General features: G+C 39.2%; 1 protein-coding gene across 1 annotated transcript in view; it reads right to left on the reverse strand.

Moving 5' to 3' along the window:
• Positions 1 to 374: 374 nt before the first annotated feature.
• The window catches only part of LOC107193181 (glutamate receptor ionotropic, NMDA 2D-like), a 67,885-nt gene continuing 49,305 nt past the window's right edge, over positions 375 to 18,954 (reverse strand). Inside the window, exons 10-12 of the mRNA XM_015582584.1 lie at positions 11,103 to 11,219; positions 1,827 to 1,928; positions 375 to 432 (exon numbers count right to left, since the gene is read on the reverse strand). Of these exons, the coding sequence (XP_015438070.1) occupies positions 375 to 432; positions 1,827 to 1,928; positions 11,103 to 11,219 (277 nt within the window). The remainder of the gene's footprint in view (positions 433 to 1,826; positions 1,929 to 11,102; positions 11,220 to 18,954) is intronic.

Consider the following 18,954-nt stretch of genomic DNA (forward strand, 5'->3'; position numbering starts at 1 on the left):
AACTTCGATGACGGGAACACGATCGATCATTCAGTTTCTTCTCGGATTCTGTGTGTATGTGTGTTATTTTTATTTTTCATAGGCACTGAACGTTCTCCTATGTCTCCTTCTCGTGTAAGAAACTTGGTTCTGTGCTCGACATGGATTTTTTTGGCGGGCTCGTTTTTTTCTTGGAAGCTTCAGTCGGCACTTAATTACTCCTCTTTTTCTATCTCGGATGGTTCGTTTGAAAGGGAGCCTCTGCTACGAGGCCACGAGGTATGAAACTCGTTGTCCAAAAAGGGGAAAGCGATCCGATCTCCACCCGGAGGATTGCTATGATCACGTTTCCTTTCCGCCGACGGGACTAGGCAATCGTCGCCGATTTTCTACGATCACAGAACTGTCTCCATCTCGGCGATTTCCGTTCTCGCGGCCTCGTCGTCCGGGATCCTGTATAAAGAATTCGATTTCTTTCGTTAGTTTAAGAGAACGATTGGGACAGTTTCGATATTCTCGTGCAAATCTCGCTGAATCGTTCTTCTCGGCTATGGATACGGTAGGAAAATGATCAGGATTCCGTGGAACGGGGAACTCATATTCGTGTTTGATACGCGAAAATACGTGGAGTGTTTCAAGGAAATATTTCCAGCTAGGCGGTCGTATAACTGAAAGTTTCTGCGAGCAGTAAACTCAATACGATAACTACTGGAATAGAGCGATCCAAAATTTTCTTTCCGTTTCTTTTAGGGGAACTACTTTCGTTACTCTAGGTACTAGAGTTTCATTGCTTGCAACGCGTTGAATCTTTTCCACATTTGAAACTATAGGAAACTATAATGACTGGATACGAAGGGGATATGCAGCGAATAATTTTCAACAAGTCTCAAAATGGTGGAACTAAATCTGGTTTCTTGTGTTAATTAAAGGTGCTGAACATGATGCCGGTTCTAGTTTTCCCTCTACACGTCATAAAGTCCAGCTTTTTACATATAATGTTAGCGCTGTTCAGTTTTCCTGATTTCTTGAATTATTCATCTGGTACAATTTTTCCGACTTTATTTCTATCGTATTTAACAAATAATAATGAATTTACGTAAAATATAAATGTAGGATGTAAGTAATTTCAAAGTCCAGTTTCTGGAAAACGAAGTCTCAAATACAAAAATTTTTTCTGTCTTTTCGAATTATTTTTTCATATAGAATCACCCCTACCCGGTTGTACCACCAATCTACATTGCACTTCGTATACCTTATTTAAAATGAAAGTTTAAAAAATGTTTAACTGAAAAGTTAAAACTGAAATTACTATTGTAATTAGCAATTCAAAATCAACTAAATGAAACCAGTTTCACTCCATCATTTTAGAATTTTCCAAATTTTGTCGAACAGTGTTATTTATAGATTTACTAAGGTTGTTGACGTCCGATATTCGAAATGTCCTAGACGACCAGGCAACACTGTTATAAAATATTGTTAAGAATCGTGAGTAAATATTGAAAGAAGAAATTTTTGTTTATTTCTACTGTAAATTGTTTCAAGATCTTAAGAGGTTGAAGACCAAAAGAAGTACATATTAGAGTATTACAGAAAATAGTCTTCAGCTTCAATCACTTAGTTATTTCTTTTTGATAGAAATGTATCTTGATGTTTGAATCTATCTTTTATTGTACTTATGATTTAATACACACATGCTTTCAAACGTTTGAAAAATATTTTGAAGAACCTCACACGGTGACTCACTGTTCCTTCTCTTTCGAGTTCCAGTGTACATATATAGATCACGCGAGTTTTATGTTATGATAGAGAATTCCGGTTTCTCAAAATAGGAAGCATATTTCGTTTACCTGTAGATCTCCGGCGGCAAAAATTTGTCCGTGTACTCTGTGCTGACGACGTGATTCCTCGTCATATCTCTAGGCCTGGCAACATCGATGGTGTCGATGAATCTAGATCGAAAATAATTCCCATGCAATTATCTTTGCGTCAAAGAATACGGTATATCGCCTATAAATAGATAATCACGGATATACAGAATAAGAGGATTAATAATAGAATGTAAAACATTTTTCACACTTTAGATGGTACGAGAAGGTTGTCCAGCAAGAGAAAATTCAATATGAAACGAATACATTAAATCTTTTATTTGGAAACCTTAGTCACTTCTGTTTTAAGAAGAAACTAACTCCTAACTAACTTGCAGCATAATGCAATCTTTATCCCCATTAAAGTTCTCACTTTTCGATCACGTTTTGCGTGATTAATTCAAACATTCCTGTGCACAGATCATCAACAACCCCTGTAACGTATTGTCGAATTTTCTGAAATATTCGAAATTTTATTAATTATAAATTATAAACACATTTTTGTGTCTTGAGAAATAAAAATTTTCTCTTCATTAGTTAATAGTTACGAACAGAAACGTCCTTTTTTTAAACTACTTTCTCTTACCATTAAAGCCACTTGAACATTTAAGATTCTAATGCTGAACAACCCATTCTGCGCAATAGACTCGCTCCCATACTATTTTATTTTTTTCATTTCCTGGTTTTCCCTAATTTCCAGCAACTTCCTCGACCAAAAGAAATCGCTTCACTGGCACTGTCAGCCTGTCATTGTACCGCAGACGATTTATCGCCCTGCTATGCCCGTCCGATACATTCTCCACGAGTTGATCGAAAATTCGTCGTTGAACTCGCATGCCATGCTATCGAGCACATGAAAAGTGGGCGGATCGATACGTTCCGAAGAAACAGTTTGAATACTAATAATAAAAAAATAAGAAAATAGTATATCTGAATGCGTGTATGCAAACTCTTTGAACTACAAGCGAAGCGGCTACAATCTACTTTCATGTTTATCGTTTCATTTTCGACGTCGTTCGTCACCGATCCTCGCGTAGCTCAAACCGTTCGGTCCGTCGTTTATTCTTTACGGTATGGTGCCTTTCCGAACTACAGTGACTCCATAAAAACAGTAGGGCTAGAATTCCTTCACGCCTTTAATTATTTCGTTGCTAAGTCAAGCGCCCTGGGACGCCGAACGTATTTTATGGGTAATGGTTATATACAGGGTGTCCCAAAAATGTCCTCCGACCCGGAAATGTGGCACTCGGGGGGTGAATTGGAACAACTTTTTCCTTAGCCAAAATTTAAACTGAGGCTTCGTTTACGAGATATTAACGAAAAACCGCGACCAATCAGAGCGCGAGTTTGCCAGCCGAGTTCCCGCGCTAGCGGTGGCTACGCGCTACGCTTGTACTACGAAGCTCCGAACAAGTAGGTCACCATGCATCGCAGGAAACCGCGTATAATAATAGCAAATAAACAAGACGTAACAAATAAAATCATACTTTTTATCATCTGTCGTTTGTTATTTAAAGAGATTAATGAATGAAACGTAAATGTAGGCAAATTATGTGTAACGTAAAAAGACGAATGCACATTTACATTTTTGTAAATTCCTTTTTACGAATTTGTAAATTTCCTTTTCAAATAACGTGTGAACGAAAAGGTAATGTAACAGAGAATAAACGAGAAGTGATTGTAGTTCGGTGAAATTAATAAAACAATAATGACCAATAAACTGAATAGAACTCACCCTTACGGAAATTCACCTGCAGCGTAGAAACCTGCGTCAGTAGGTCAGTGTACCGAGCCTGGGCATCGACGGACGAAATGGTTTATGGCAGGGTAGAGTCCATGCCACTGGTGATCGCAGGTATGCGACACCAGCCGACGTTAAGAGTTGCAACGTCAAGTGCCGCCGGGTTAATCCATCGAATATGTATTCACTTCACTGCACTGCACTAACACTGATCACCCGACACAATCACTTAATGTATTTTTAATCCAACGTGTTGTTACTACGTTAGGAAAATTCGTATCCCCGGAAAGGGCCGATTGGTTTCAATTTTTCAGATGTTTTACGTAACCAAACACTTGCACACCAACACCCGCATATCCGTTATTGTGTACGTACCACCATAAGATTCCGTAATACTCCCGTGAACTGAACATCTCTGTCGCCCGATTGCTAACCGACTGACAGAATTTTTCCGAAAGGGCTTCCTCTACCCCCAAGTAGTTTCCCATCGTTACATTGTGAGTTCACTCTCACCACGACAAGATTTAGGTAAAACGAAACCAACGGTTCTAGGATAACACGTGCTTTGCAGAAGTGCAAGGGAAGAACCGTCGCGCAGTTTCTCCAAGGCGCCGTAGCCCGTTAATTTATTGCCAGGGTACCCACTGCTTCGAGATAGAAAACAGACGTCACGTGCATCGGCTTGAAAATGTCCGAAATGAAGAGGCCCTGGCCGACCACCCTTGTAGAGGCCGGAGTGGAATTTTCGGTTCTTTATGGCTCAATTTCTTCGGCCTTTTTTTTTTTTAGTATTCCGTCAAATATCTCGGAATTTATTAGAAATATAAAAACCGTACAATTTGCAATATTGTGTTTGTTTTGATATTGAATGTAGCTATATCATTGAATTCCAGAATAATCCCTTTCTTTAAACAATCTTTCGACGACTCCTGACAGTGCGCGCTGCAGGTAAATCCAAAAAAAATACTACCGTTTTCGTTGAACTCTTTTCCGTAAATCATTGACACTTTGATATAGCTTTTAATCTATTGAAATAGTCTGGAGCGTTAGCGATACCATCAGTCGACTGTAATAGTGGAGCGCCCGATTCTTTTACCTGAACCGGGGCGCACCGCTGTCTTCAATGGGTTACTATTACGTTAATATGAACCGCATCACCCTACCGATAGGCTTATTTTACGGAAAAGAATTTAACGAATACGGTTTTTATATTTCTAATAATTTCCGAGATATTTGACGGAATACTAAAAAAAAAAATACGTATGAAATGTTTTCATGAGAACTACAATTTCACAAAGTTGTAATAAAATTGTCGATTGTCAATTCTGTTGTGAGTTCACGATTGCTACGAGGCCGAAGATTTTAAGCCATAAATAACCGAAAATTCCACTCCGGCCTCTACAAGGGTGGTCGTCCAGGGCCTTGCAGCGTCAACTGACACGTGTCGGTAAATTTTTTTCCCTGCTCCTCGAGATAGACAACGTACATTGTACTTTCCAACTCGGAGCAAGGGATACGTTGGTGGTCCTCTTCATTTCGGACATTTTTAAGCCGATGCACGTGATGTCTGTTTTCTATCTCGAAGGAGTAGGTACCCTGGCAATAAATTAACGGGCTACGGCGCCTTGGAGAAACTGCGCGACGGTCCTTTCCTTCCACTTCTGCAAAGCACGTGTTATCCTAGAACCGTTGGTTTCTTTCTACCTAAATCTTGTCATGGTGGGAATGAACTCACAATGTAAAGATGGGAAACTACTTGGGGGCAGAGGAAGCCCTTTCGGAAAAATTCTGTCAGTCGGTTAGCAATCGGGCGACAGAGATGTTCAGTTCACGGGAGTATTACGGAGTCTTATGGTGGTACGTACACAATAACGGATATGCGGGTGTTGGTGTGCAAGTGTTTGGTTACGTAAAACATCTGAAAAATTGAAACCAATCGGCCCTTTCCGGGGATACGAATTTTCCTAACGTAGTAACAACACGTTGGATTAAAAATACATTAAGTGATTGTGTCGGGTGATCAGTGTTAGTGGTCGTGCAGTGAAGTGAGTACGTATTCTGTGGAATAACCAGGACGCACTTGACGTTACAACCCTTAACTTCGGCTGGTGAGGTATACCTGCGATCACCTGCGAACTGGGCGATACCCTGCCATAAACCGTTTCGGCCGTCGATGACCAGGATCGGTTCAGTGACCTAGTGACACAGGTTTGCAAACTGCAGGTGAATTTCCGAAAGGGTGAGTTCTAATCAATTTATTGCTGATTATTATTTTCTTAATTTAACGCAAGCTATGGCTTATTTCCGGCGATAATTCTGCAAGTTTCTGTACCTAACTTTTTCTTCGGGCTTTTTGAAGAAACTTATTCATTATCAGTAACATTGTTGACAGTTATTAAACTACGAATTTTTATACCAATACCAAATTACGATCACTTCTCGTTTATTCTCTGTTACATTACCTTTTCGTTCACACGTTATTTGAAAAGGAAATTTACAAATTCGTACAAAGGAATTTACAAAAATGTAAATGTGCATTCGTCTTTTTACGTTACACATAATTTGCCTACATTTACGTTTCATTCACTAATCTCGTTAAATAACAAAAGACAGATGATAAAAAGTATGATTTTATTTGTTACGTCTTGTTTATTTGCTATTATTATACGCGGTTTCCTGCGATGCATGGTAACCTACTTGTTCGGAGTTTCGTAGTACAAGCGTAGCGCGTAGCCACCGCTAGCGCGGGAACTCGGCTGGCAAACTCGCGCTCTGATTGGTCGCGGTTTTTCGTTAATATCTCGTAAACGAAGCCTCAGTTTAAATTTTGGCTAAGGAAAAAGTTGTTCCAATTCACCCCCCGAGTGCCACATTTCCGGGTCGGAGGACATTTTTGGGACACCCTGTATAGTATACCTAAACCGGTAGACAATACAGAAATGTCCTGATAAGTGTGAGTGCCTCGGTTCCGCGCGGAGTCACACTCATGAATACGCGCGGGGATAGTTGTCAGCACCACGTCAGTTTTTTGCTCGAAGCTCGAGCCTCGGCCGCTTGCCTTTGCAGTCTTCCGACATAGACAAGGACAAGCGACCTAGAGAACAGACAGAGAAAGCATCTCTTTCCACTCGATTCGACTGCGTGGTCCGCCTGCGACGCTCTCGCCGACCAATGGTTACATTATAGACGACCACACAGTCCGATTGTGTGTGTACTGTTAAATAAGACGTGTGAATGGAGGCGATCCAGCTACATTTTATTCGTCGACACCTCTCTGGGCAGTCGCTGATGACTGAAGTTCAGTCACTGAACGCTTCGACTAATCGTCGTACATTCCCCCGCTTCGTCCGTCGATTCCGTCGAGCGCATACATTGTTGCACGATGCGCCGAGACGGTTTCCCACGAGCCAAAAAAGATTACATTCCCGGGTATTGGCGAGCAACGCTAATGCAACGTTGAAACTTTCTTGTTTTTGATTCGTTGTTAATAAAACTCTTACTAGTATATTGGTGAGGTTTTTCTGATTAAAATGATACCAAACACGACATAATTTGTGACATATTTACTCATGTAGAAAGTGTTAACAATTCATATTTCTTCATTATTGTTTCTGATAAATCATAAGTAAATATGGTTCAAATTATATCATGTTTGGTATCCTTTTAATCAGAAAAATCTCATGAATATGCTCGCAAAAGTTTCGTTAACAAAGAACCAAAAACAAAAAAGTTTCATTGTTGCATTAGTATTGTGTCACTCAATTCCCCCGGGCATGTAATCTTTTCTTGATCTCTCCTCGTTCAGCCGGTGGCTCGTGAAAGAGAAGCCCCGCAGTGCGTCGGGCAAGAAATTATACGCTTGACTGGTTTCACGGCCCTCTTCCCCAGTGGTATGGGTGACTTCACACTTATCGTGAGCAAATTGACTCACACTTATCGAGACATTTCTGTACTTCAGAAAATATTAGACGCGACATTAACCACTTAACGTGCGATTTCTTGAAAAAAAATGATATTTTTTCATTCGTGGAAATAATCATTTGTACATATTTTTGTACAATACTCACACATATGGGGATAAAAACTAAAATATTTAATCAAAAACATTAATTTTACTTCTTCAAGTTACATACGTGAAATGTAGACACAATAACTACAATAGTTCCAAGAACAATAAAAAATTACAAATTGTACCTTATTCTGTATTAGTCCCACAATGAATGAAACTGATCGTTGAAATAACAGCTGTCGCAAATGAAGCAAACTTTTGAAAAGCCGTTCTCCGGACGTTTGTATTTATCGAGAGGTGTATGTGAATAGTCACAATATTTTAGGTCTTACGAAAAGTTAGAATAATGATTAAAAAATAGGTTAAATTATGCATATACTAAAAAAATAATTCTTCTTTTATACAATCACGGCTTTCTTGAGATTAGTTTTCATTGCCCGTATTTATTGGGATATGTACATTATGGTAACATAAAATTCTAGATTTCTCGAGTTAACTCGAGCGTGCGCGTTAAAGTTCTAATAACTGAAGTTAAATTTGAAAAGCATAAAAAATGTGTCAGACGTATAGTAAAAGAAAGTAAATGGGACCGAGTACATACAATATTGTACCCTCAAGGGTATCTCACATATGTAAATCACCAACTTAGGAGGTCAGGCCTAAAGTCACTCGTAACTCGGGGAGGCACCATAACTGGTCCTCATTTCAACCGGATGGTCTCACGGCGATTGTTACGAAACTGGCGACCCGGTCGAGCCAGCACGAGTGATCGATTTTTATTATCCGGCCCGGAGGTGCAACGGAGATTCGTCGACGGGTTCGTGGACGGCAGTTTTTTCGACGCGCGCTCGTTCCGCCGCGACAGCAATTTTCCTGCTACTTTGCGGAACAACCGAGAATATAAAAGCCATCGACTCGTCGATTTCTGCGTGCGCCTTGGGACCGTTCGCAGTGACGTAGGAACCGTCTATCGGCGGAAACGTTACGGGTAATGTTTCTATCGTGTTGCGTTCGAATATAAATCAGCGAGTAATCAATGAGTTCGTTACCACAAAATTTCATGCAAGCCAGGAATTTCAGATATATTCGCGAAATGTTTCCAGGTGGAAGATAATATTATATCCTGTTTAAGCAGACGTGCCAGATGTCACAGCTTGTACACACCCTATGTTACGCGACACTTTGGTTTTTAGCTCGTCTTAAACGGCGAAACGCCCCCCCCCCCCTCCTCCGCCCGTCGGTCGCGCCGCGGAATGACACCAGCTGGCGCACAAACAACCGTGAATTTTTCGGACATTTGGCAGCTGATTCCGGCGGTGGTGTTGTTCCGGTGCCAAGTTTCGTTATCCATGACCCAGTAAACACATCTTGCGGGCGCAATTATCGGACGGGAAAAGTGCTTAGGAATGTGATGAGTTATAACGAAGTTAACCCTCTATAAACCATTTTGTTTTTGTTGCGGTCTAGAAAAAAGTCATTAAGTGCACCAAACGAGTAATGCACTATGTGTCGACAAAATCTGTATTCGTTACTATGGAAGTCAACGATCTATACTGATTTATTTATATTTGAAATGATTCTTCGATATCCTACACTATTCTTCCTCAGTGGTAGATCGAGAAGTTAATTCAAAATGTATTCCCTTACAACTGAATGTGGTTGATGACCCAAACAAATCCTCATTTTTCCTGGACTGTGCTCTGAATTTTTATTTATATTAAAAGAAGAACTACATCTTTGACGTAACAAGCGATTCTATATTACAGTAGAGACTTTGGTAAGTATACTAGTATTTTTCAGATTCTTTGAAATTCTAAAGCAGTAAAAAAATTAGGTTTGAATACAAATGTCCCAGTTTGCCTACGGAGGGTTACGAAAATAGTGGATTAGTTATTGGTATACTTAATATACAGGCTGTAATAAAAATGTTGCAAGTCTCTGAAATTGGACACTCATGAGGAAATTTGGAACAAGGTTTTTCCTAGCAAAAATGTTATCCGAGGCTTTGTTAACGAGATATTAACGAAAAATCCCGACCAATCAGAGCGCGAGTTTACTGGCCAAGTTCCCGCGGTAACATTAACCTCGGATATGAACTAACAATAAATTTATGATATTCAAACATTTTATTCTTCTATTTTAGTATTTATGTATGCTTATTATGATTATCAAACGTTTTGGTTATGAAAGAGTGGCACAGCAATGAGATTTTTCGCCACCTGGTGATGAAGAAACGAAGTAAATCTTAAAAATACAGATTGTGACTTCAAAGTTACATGGCGTTATAGAGGGTTAAAGGAAAAAAGTCTCGGATCGAACACACTTAGTTTATTTTTCTTCATAACAGCGGACTCTTTAAAAAAAGAAGAAGAATTTTCAACGACACGTGTTCTAAAAATTTACTTATTATGCTTCCTATGGACGGAAAAATGTCCCTTGAAACTATTATAAACGTCATTACTAAACACAAATCTGAGGTTAACCGTTCAATATTTGTCGCTTCTACTTTTCATCGCGAAACTCACATGAATCTATTTCAAAGTTAACGCAGGAGTTCATAATTATTTGAATTACAAAATACAGGGTTTCCATGCCTGGATAGAATGTCAACACGCAAAGATATTTCTGTTCTGCTCGAGTACGATGGAGGATCATTTGTTAGGTTAAAGGACGTGCTCAATTCACGCGAGTGAAGAAACTTTCACGCCTTTATAATAACACACAGGACGATACTGCAAGAGCGGGTATTCCTGTTACAGGAAGACACTGAATATTTCATTTACTAATGCTGTATCTTAAAATAACGAATTTGTAAACCTAAGTAGTTATCCCTCCAACGAGTATCTAATCATTTTTTAGAAGCAACTTCTACGATCTCAAATAAATTTTATGGAAACATACTTTAACACTAGCAACCAAAACAAACAAAATAACTGGTTAATATACTCTTATAACGATGATGAAAATGTTCAATAATGCAACTTCTCAAATTATTCACAACTTTTGTTGCAATGTGTGAGTAAAGAAATTAGTTAGTTTATAAATTTATATATTTTCAAAGGTTTGTCATGTTTATCGATCCGATAGAAATAGATTTACGTTTATTTGTCGGTAGTTCAGGTTTATTTACTTATTTTTTGCTTTCAAACCAGACGTGATGTTAATTAAGCTTGAAACAAGCATCGTGTAACAAATTTTTTTGTATTCCATTATTTTAGCTTCACTATCCGCACAAAAATCGAAATTTCAGTTCTACATTTACTCTTTCGTATGACATCGTGACTTTTCATATACGTATTCGGTTAAAAAATAATTTAAAGGTTGCAAAATTTGCGAAAAACATGATTTCACCGCGCGAAATGCTCATCTGTCGTTAATGACACCGAGGACACCTGAATCTTGTAAAAAATGAAGAAACAACGGTCTGACGCACATCCTGGAAAATTTTTGCCTCGGTTCCTACGTCACTGACACATTCTTACGTGTTTTGCGGGAGTTGCGGACTTACGAATCAAAGTATGGCGGTAGCGGATGCGGAGCTTCTGCCACCAATGGCTCCGGTTGTGTTTGGCGGTCTGAGCTTTGAAAGCATCCTCGCCACCAGCCGAGACTTCCGGTTTTCCTCCTTTAAAAAAGTCAAGGTGGATATGTGCCAGGCTTCTTTTTCCACCATCGTTCCGCCACCAACCATTTCTTAATATGGACCAGCAGTGTCTCACGACACGAGATCTCACCTTTTTTTAAATTTATTGTTCTATTCGCTGGATTTCTCGACACTATATCTTTTTATTTCGCGGTTCGACGAAGATGGATTTCGTTTACCATCGGTGAATTTGTAACTCGGTTATGTATATTCAAAGATTTTAAGATGGAAAAATGTATAATACGTTAGTATCTCAATAATTTAAGGAACTATGAATACAGTGTTCCCTTGTTATATATTATTCCGATACACGTTATTCTGTTTTTGAAAGGTTCTAAGGTAATTACCATAATTTAAGAAAATTTGAATTTGTTAATATCCATAATTTAAGGGAGGAGAGTCCTTCGGGGCCAACTCCGAGACGATCGAAGCGCCGATGTAAACAGTTGGGCGTTAGCGAAAACACATTACCGATAATTGAGACGACTTGATGATACAACATCTAACGGCAGTACTTACAAATACATTGGTAATTATTCGGAATAGGTCCACCTTCATCGATTTCAATGACCTTGTACTATGTTGTCAAGGTCATCATTCTGAATAACTTTTCCCTATACATGTTATCGCCGCTCGGCTTTAGTTTCTGAGATATTCGCAAAAATATATTCGATACTGTATACTGTATTTTCTTCCGTATGGGTAATTATGTAGAAAAAGGGCAACCTCGTGTATGACTTTGACCTTCACTATGTTGTCAAGGTCAACGTCCTGAGTCACCTTAATCATGAAAAAATTGGCAGTATGCAATGTTTAAGAGATGATACATATTTGAAAGAGTGATCGGTGTAGGTTTGAGACTATATATTGTAGATTCGTTGACGGAGTGGGTAGCACATCGTGTGTATGTCTTGTGTTTGGTAGGATGTTGTGTGCGTGATTGTGCGTGATTAACACTGAGCGGTGTGTGGTGGGATGTTGGGTGCGTGGTATTGTTAGAATTAGTAATCTCAAATATAGCGCCAAATACTGTAAGAAACAAGAGTGAAATAGAGGGTGTGCTGTCGCGAGCATCCGAGCAGGACCATTAGAACACTGGCGAAGTAAAAACGTGCACAGTAGCATTAAGAACAAAGTCTGTTAAAATTATATTCTTTAGTAATCGTAAGATTGTAAGGAGACTATTATTATATCAAATATAGTTATATAGTATCGACAGCCTGTGTAAAGTTTCATTAGAAAGTAAAACTCTGCTAATAATTAAAAGTAAAAAGGCAACAGGTATAATAATTAATTAATAAATAAATACTTGAAAAAGTATTATGTAAATTGAAACATATTTTCCTGAGTATCCCGAAAATGAAGGCCGAGCGGTAGTAACATGTATAGGGAAAAGTTGTACAGAATGATGACCTTGGCAGCATATTTCAAGGTCACTGAAATCGGTGAGGATAGACCTATTCCGAATAATTACCAACAAATTTTGTTCCCCGTTACCATCAAGTTCGGTTTGAGCTATAGACATATACAATAGACTGCGCGTTCTTATTGTAGGGATGAAGTCGGCACTACAAAGAGAGGACAGTAACTGCAGTAACTTTCCTCTCTTTCTACGTCATGTCGCGATACGAAATCTATGTTATTAAATATAGTCCGATTTATGTCGGGATTGGACTATTTTCATCAAGAGAATCTCCTACATTTATTCATAACATTTTTAAGAAAGTACACTGAAAGGAGTAAAAGTTTAAATTTTTATTCATGGGTGATTCATTCTGTGTGTTACATTGTAACCCGAGGGCCCAAGGGTCGGTTGCCGGCGGCCAGATAACATCTCTACGCGCCGAGGCTTCGAGCTTCGAGCTTCGAGCTCGAGTGCCAGAGCCTCGTGTCTCCCCTGAGATTATAAATCTGTCACCCGAGCTCGTTCGAGTAGCTCGAACAAGCTCGAAGTATCAGCTCGTTCGAACAAGCTCGAATAGCAAAGCTCGGTTACCCATCACTAATTAAATGCGAGCAGCATTCCTTCTTCTCATGGCCCACCAGTCGCATTCTCCTCTCCTTCTGCGATATGCGAGCAAGAGAGAAGTTACTCCAGCGCAAAATCTGTCCTCCGTTCTCACTTCATACCTACCATACGGGTTGGGCAAAATTTATATCTAAATAAAAGTTTCGAATAATGATGAAAAGATAAAAAAATTTTATTCGTTATTCGAAGCTCGATAAAAGTAGTATCTTTATTCGACGAGCGCCGAATGAATAAATTTATTCGAAGATATTCGAAGCCTTCGAATCGAAGATTAAACTTAGAATAAAAATTTTAGTCTTTGCTATAATTGAGAAAAAGTTACTTTTTATTTAAATGGAAGGCAGTCATCGTTGTATGTATGTTAGAGAAATTTGTCAAAAAGTGAAATAATTATAAAATGATAATTTATAACTGACTAATCCCACGACAAAATTAAATGTTATCGAATAAAGCATACCATGGGACTAAGTGTATGCATTTTTATACATCGATGCAACTAAAAAATGCAATTGCACCCATTACTTAAATGAAACTCTACACTTTTAGCTGCACTAGTCGATACAATTTCTCGGCCCCTACAAATAAGTATTAAGATACTTGTTAGTCTTAAATCTGTTAGTTTGGATGTTATGATTTTTGTTGCTCCGTCCCATTGATTCATAACGAATAACTTTGGGTAACGCGTTTATTCGAGCCGTCGTACGTCAACGACCTAGGGTCAACACTGGATATTTAAAGCGATACAATATATACGGGCGTAAAACCTTTTTTAACTCAGACGTAAAATTGGTAGGTAAACAACAAATTTCTAATGTAAAAAATCTTAATTTAGTAAGGCAGATTAGACGAAAAGAGATTCAGTGAAACCGTCTTGGGATGTTTGGGGTATCGACTCGGTTCGATTCCAACTCAACTATCGGACCCGTTGCCAGATGTTCTGTTTCATTTTAAATGCCTAGTATCGACCTCAGGTCGTTGACGCTCAGCGTTCGGCAGCTCGAATAAGCACATTGCCAAAAGTTATTCGTTATTAATCAATGGGACGGAGCAACAAAAATCATAACATCCAAACTAACAGATTTAACACTAATAAGTATCTTAATACTTATTTATAGGGGCCAAGAAATTGTATCGACTAGTGCAGCTAAAAGTGTAGAGTTTCATTTAAGTAATGGGTGCGATTGCATTTTTTAGTTGCATCGATGTATAAAAATGCATACACTTAGTCCCATGGTATGCTTTATTCGATAACATTTAATTTTGTCGTGTGATTAGTCAGTTATGAATTATCATTTTATAGTTATTTCATTTTTTTACAAATTTCAACATACATATAACGATGACTGCCTTCCATTTAATAAAAAGTAACTTTTTCTCAATTATAGCAAAGACTAAAATTTTTATTCTAGGTTTAATCTTCGATTCAAAGGCTTCGAATATCTTCGAATCAATTTATTCATTCGACGCTCGTCGAATAAACATACTACTTTTATCGAGCTTCGAATAACGAATAAAATTTTTTTATCTTTTCTTCATTATTCGAAACTTTTATTCAGATATAAATTTTGCCCAAACCCGTATGGTAGGTATGAAGCGAGACCGGAGGACAGATCTTGCGTTGGAGTAACTTCTCTCTTGCTCGCATATCGCAAAGGGAGAGGAGAATGCGACTGGTGGGCCATGAGAAGAAGGAATGCTGCACGCATGTAATGTCTCCACTACAGCTGTAGGAGACTCCCCCATCTCAGAAAAGAGGAAAGTTACTCCAGTTATTGTCCTCTCTTTGTCTGGTGCCGCTTCATCCCTACCATAAGACCGCGCAGTCTATTATATGTATACAGGGTGTAAAAAAAATGTCATCCGACCCGGAAATGGGGCACTCAGGGGTGAATGGGAACAACTTTTTCCTTAGCAACAATGTAATCTGAGGCTTCGTTACCGAGATATTAACGAAAAACCCCAACCAATCGGAGCGCGAGTTTGCCAGCCGAGTTCCCGCGCTAGCGGTGGCTACGCGCTGCGCTTGTACTACGAAGCTCCGAACAAGTAGACCAGCATGCATCGCAGGAAACTGCGTGTAATAGCAAACAAAAAAGACGTCACAAATAAAGTCGTACTTTTTATCATCTGTTGTTTGGTATTTAACGAGATTACAGAATGTAGCATAAATGTGGGAAAATTGTGTGTAACGTAAAAAGACGAATGCACAGTTACTCTTTTAAACAGAATGGAAACTAATAATTATTTGAAGAGGGAGGCTCAGGAATTTGTAAAAGTGCAAGAAAAGAGCCGTCGCGTAGTTTCACCAAAGCGAGTAGCCCGTTAATTTATTGCCAGGGTACCTACTGCTTCGAGATAGAAAATAGACATCACGTGCATCGGCTTGAAAATGTCTGAAATAAAGAGAATATTAATTACCGAAAAGGTAATGTAACAGAAAATGAACGGGAAGTGATCGCAGTTTGTTATTGAGACAAAAATTCGTAGTTTAATAACTGGCAACAATGTTACTGATAATGAATAAGTTTCTTCAAAAAGCCCAACGAAAAATTTAGGTACAGAAACTTGCAGAATTATCGCCGGAAATAAGTCATAGTTTGCGTTAAATTAAAAAAGTAATAATGACTAATAAACTGAATAGAACTCACCCTTACGGAAATTCACCTGCAGCGTGCAAACCTGCGTGACTAGGTCACTACACCGATCCTGGTCATCGACTGCCGTAACGGTTTATGGCAGGGTATCGCCTAGTTCACAGGTGATCGCATGTATGCCTCCTCAGCCGAAGTTAAGGGTTGTAACATCTAGTGCATCCGGGTTATTCCACCGAATATGTATTCATTTCACTGCACGTAACCAAACACTTGCACAGCAGCCGTCGCATATCCGTTATTCTGTACGTACCACCAGAACATTGCGTAATACTCCCGTGAACTGAACATATCTGTCGCCCGATTGCTAACCAACTGACAGAATTTTTCCCTAAGGGTTCTTTTACCCCAAGTAGTTTCCCATCGTTACATTGTAAGTTCACTCCCACCGCGGCAACAAGATTTAGATAAAAAGGAAGAAGCGTTCTAGGAAAACACGCGCTTTGCGGAAGTACAACGAACGAACCGTCGTGCAGTTTCATCGTAGCGCGGGCTCAGTTGCTTTACTGCCAGGATACCCATTGCTTTGAGATAGAAAATATACATCACGTGCATCGGCTTGAAAATGTCCGAAATAAAGAGGACCACCAACGTACCCGTTGTTTCGAGTTGGAAAGTACAATGTACATTATTTTCCTCGAGGAGCAGGGAAAAAATTTCACCGACACGTGTGAGTTGACGCTGCTTGGCCCTGTCCGACCACCTTTCTAAAGGCCGGAGCAGACTTTTCTGTTACTTATGGCTCAATTTCTTCGACCTCGTACCAACCGTGAACTCACAACAGAATTGACAATCGCCAATTTTATTACAACTCTGTGAAATTGTAGTTCTCATGAAAAGATTTCGTACGAATTTTTGTTTAGTATTCCGTCAAATATCTCGGAAATTATTAGAAATATAAAAACCATATAATTTGCAATATTGTGTTTGTTTTGATATTAAATGTAGCTATATCATTGAATTCCAGAATAATCCCTTTCTTTAAACAATCTTTCGCCGACTCCTGACAGTGCGCGGTGCAGGTAAGTCCAAAAAAATACTATCGTATTCGTTGAACTCTTTTCTGTAAATCATTGACACTGATATAGCTTTTAATCTCATTGAAATAGTCCGGAGGGTTATCGATACGGTCAGTGGACCGTAATTGTGGAGCGCCCCGTTCTTTTATCTGAACCGGGGCCCATCGGTGTCTTTAATAGTTTACTGCTACGTTAATATGAAGCGCATGACCCTTCCGATATATTTGTTTTTATATTTGTTTTTATATTTCTAATAATTTCCCAGACATTTGACGGAAGACTAACAAAAATACGTATGAAATATTTTCATGAGAACTACAATTTCAGAGCGTTGTAATAAAATGGCGATTGTCAATTCTGTTGTGAGTTCACGGTTGCTACGAGGCCGAAGAAATTGAGCTATAAATAACCGAAAAGTCCGCTCCGGCTTCTACAAAGGTGGTCGGACAGGGCCAAGCAGCGTCAACTCACACGTGTCGGTGAAATTTTTTCCCTGCTCCTCGAGGAAAATAATGTACATTGTATTTTCCAACTCGAAACAACGGGTACGTTGGTGGTCCTCTTTATTTCAGACATTTTCAAGCCGATGCACGTGATGTCTATTTTCTATCTCGAAGCAGTAGGTACCCTGGCAATAAATTAACGGGCTATTCGCTTTGGTGAAACTACGCGACGGCTCTTTTCTTGCACTTTTGCAAAGCACGTGTTAACCTAGAACCGTTGGTTTCTTATTACCTAAATTTTGTCGTCGTGGGAGTGAACTCACAATGTAACGATGGGAAATAATCTGGGGGTGGAGGAACTCCTTCGGAAAATTCTGTCAGTCTCTTACCAATCGAACCAGAGATCTGGTCGGTCCACGCGAATATTTTAGTATGTTCTGGTGGTACGTGCGATGTGATGGAATTGCGTAGGAACAACAGGCTCGGTGAAATGTAAATTAAGTGATTGTGTCAGTTGATTAGTGTTGGTGGTCGTGAAATAAAGTGAATGCATATTCGATGGATTAACCCGGCGGCACTTGACGTTACGACTCTTATCGTCGGCTGGTGTCGCATACCTACGATCACCTATGGCATGGACTCTACCTTGCCATAAACTATTTCGTCCGTCGATGCCCAGGCTCGATGCACTGACCTATTGACGCAGGTTTGCACGCTGCAGGTGAATTTCTGTAAGGGTGAGTACTATTCAATTTATTGGTGATTATTATTTTTTAATGTACCGCAAGCTATGATTTAGTTCTTGCGATAATTCTGCAAGTTTCTGTACATAAATTTTTTGTTGAGCTTTTTAAAGGGACTTATTCATTATCAGTATTATTGTTGCCCGTTGTTAAACTATGGATTGTTATCTCAATAACGAACTACGATCACTTTTCGTTCATTCTCTGTTACATTACCTTATCGTTAATACGTTATTTGAAAAGGAAATCTACAAATTCCTTAGCCCCTCTCTACAAACAATTATTAGTTTCCATTCTCTTTAAAAAAGTAACTGTGCATTCGTCTTTTTACGTTACACATAATCTTCCTACATTTATGATTCATTCAGTAATCTTTTCAAATAACAAATGACAGATGAAAAAAAGTATGATTTTATTTGTTACGTTTTTTTATTTGCTATTATACGCAGTTTCCTGCGATGCATGCTGACCTACTTGTTCGGAGCTTAGTCGTACAAATACAGCGCGTAGCCACCGCTAGCTCGGAAACTCGGTTGGCAAACTCGCCCTCTGATTGGTCGGGGTTTTTCGTTAATATCTCAGTATCGAAGCCTCAGATTACATTGTTGCTAAGGAAAAAGTTGTTGCAATTCACCCCTCGAGTGCCCCATTTCCGGGTCGGAGGACATTTTTGGGATACCCTGTATACTTCGAGGTGCGTAGTGGAACAAGTGAGGGCGCAACGAAAATGATACGCTAAGTACACATGCGACAGCAATCAGTTGTTAGTTCAAAATCTATCTCCGCTGGGCGACTAATGAAACGAGTGAGAAAGCGTATGCGATTAGCCGTG

The sequence above is a fragment of the Dufourea novaeangliae genome, unplaced genomic scaffold, assembly GCF_001272555.1.
Source record: "Dufourea novaeangliae isolate 0120121106 unplaced genomic scaffold, ASM127255v1 scaffold563, whole genome shotgun sequence".
In the NCBI taxonomy this organism is placed as follows: Eukaryota; Metazoa; Arthropoda; class Insecta; order Hymenoptera; family Halictidae; genus Dufourea; species Dufourea novaeangliae.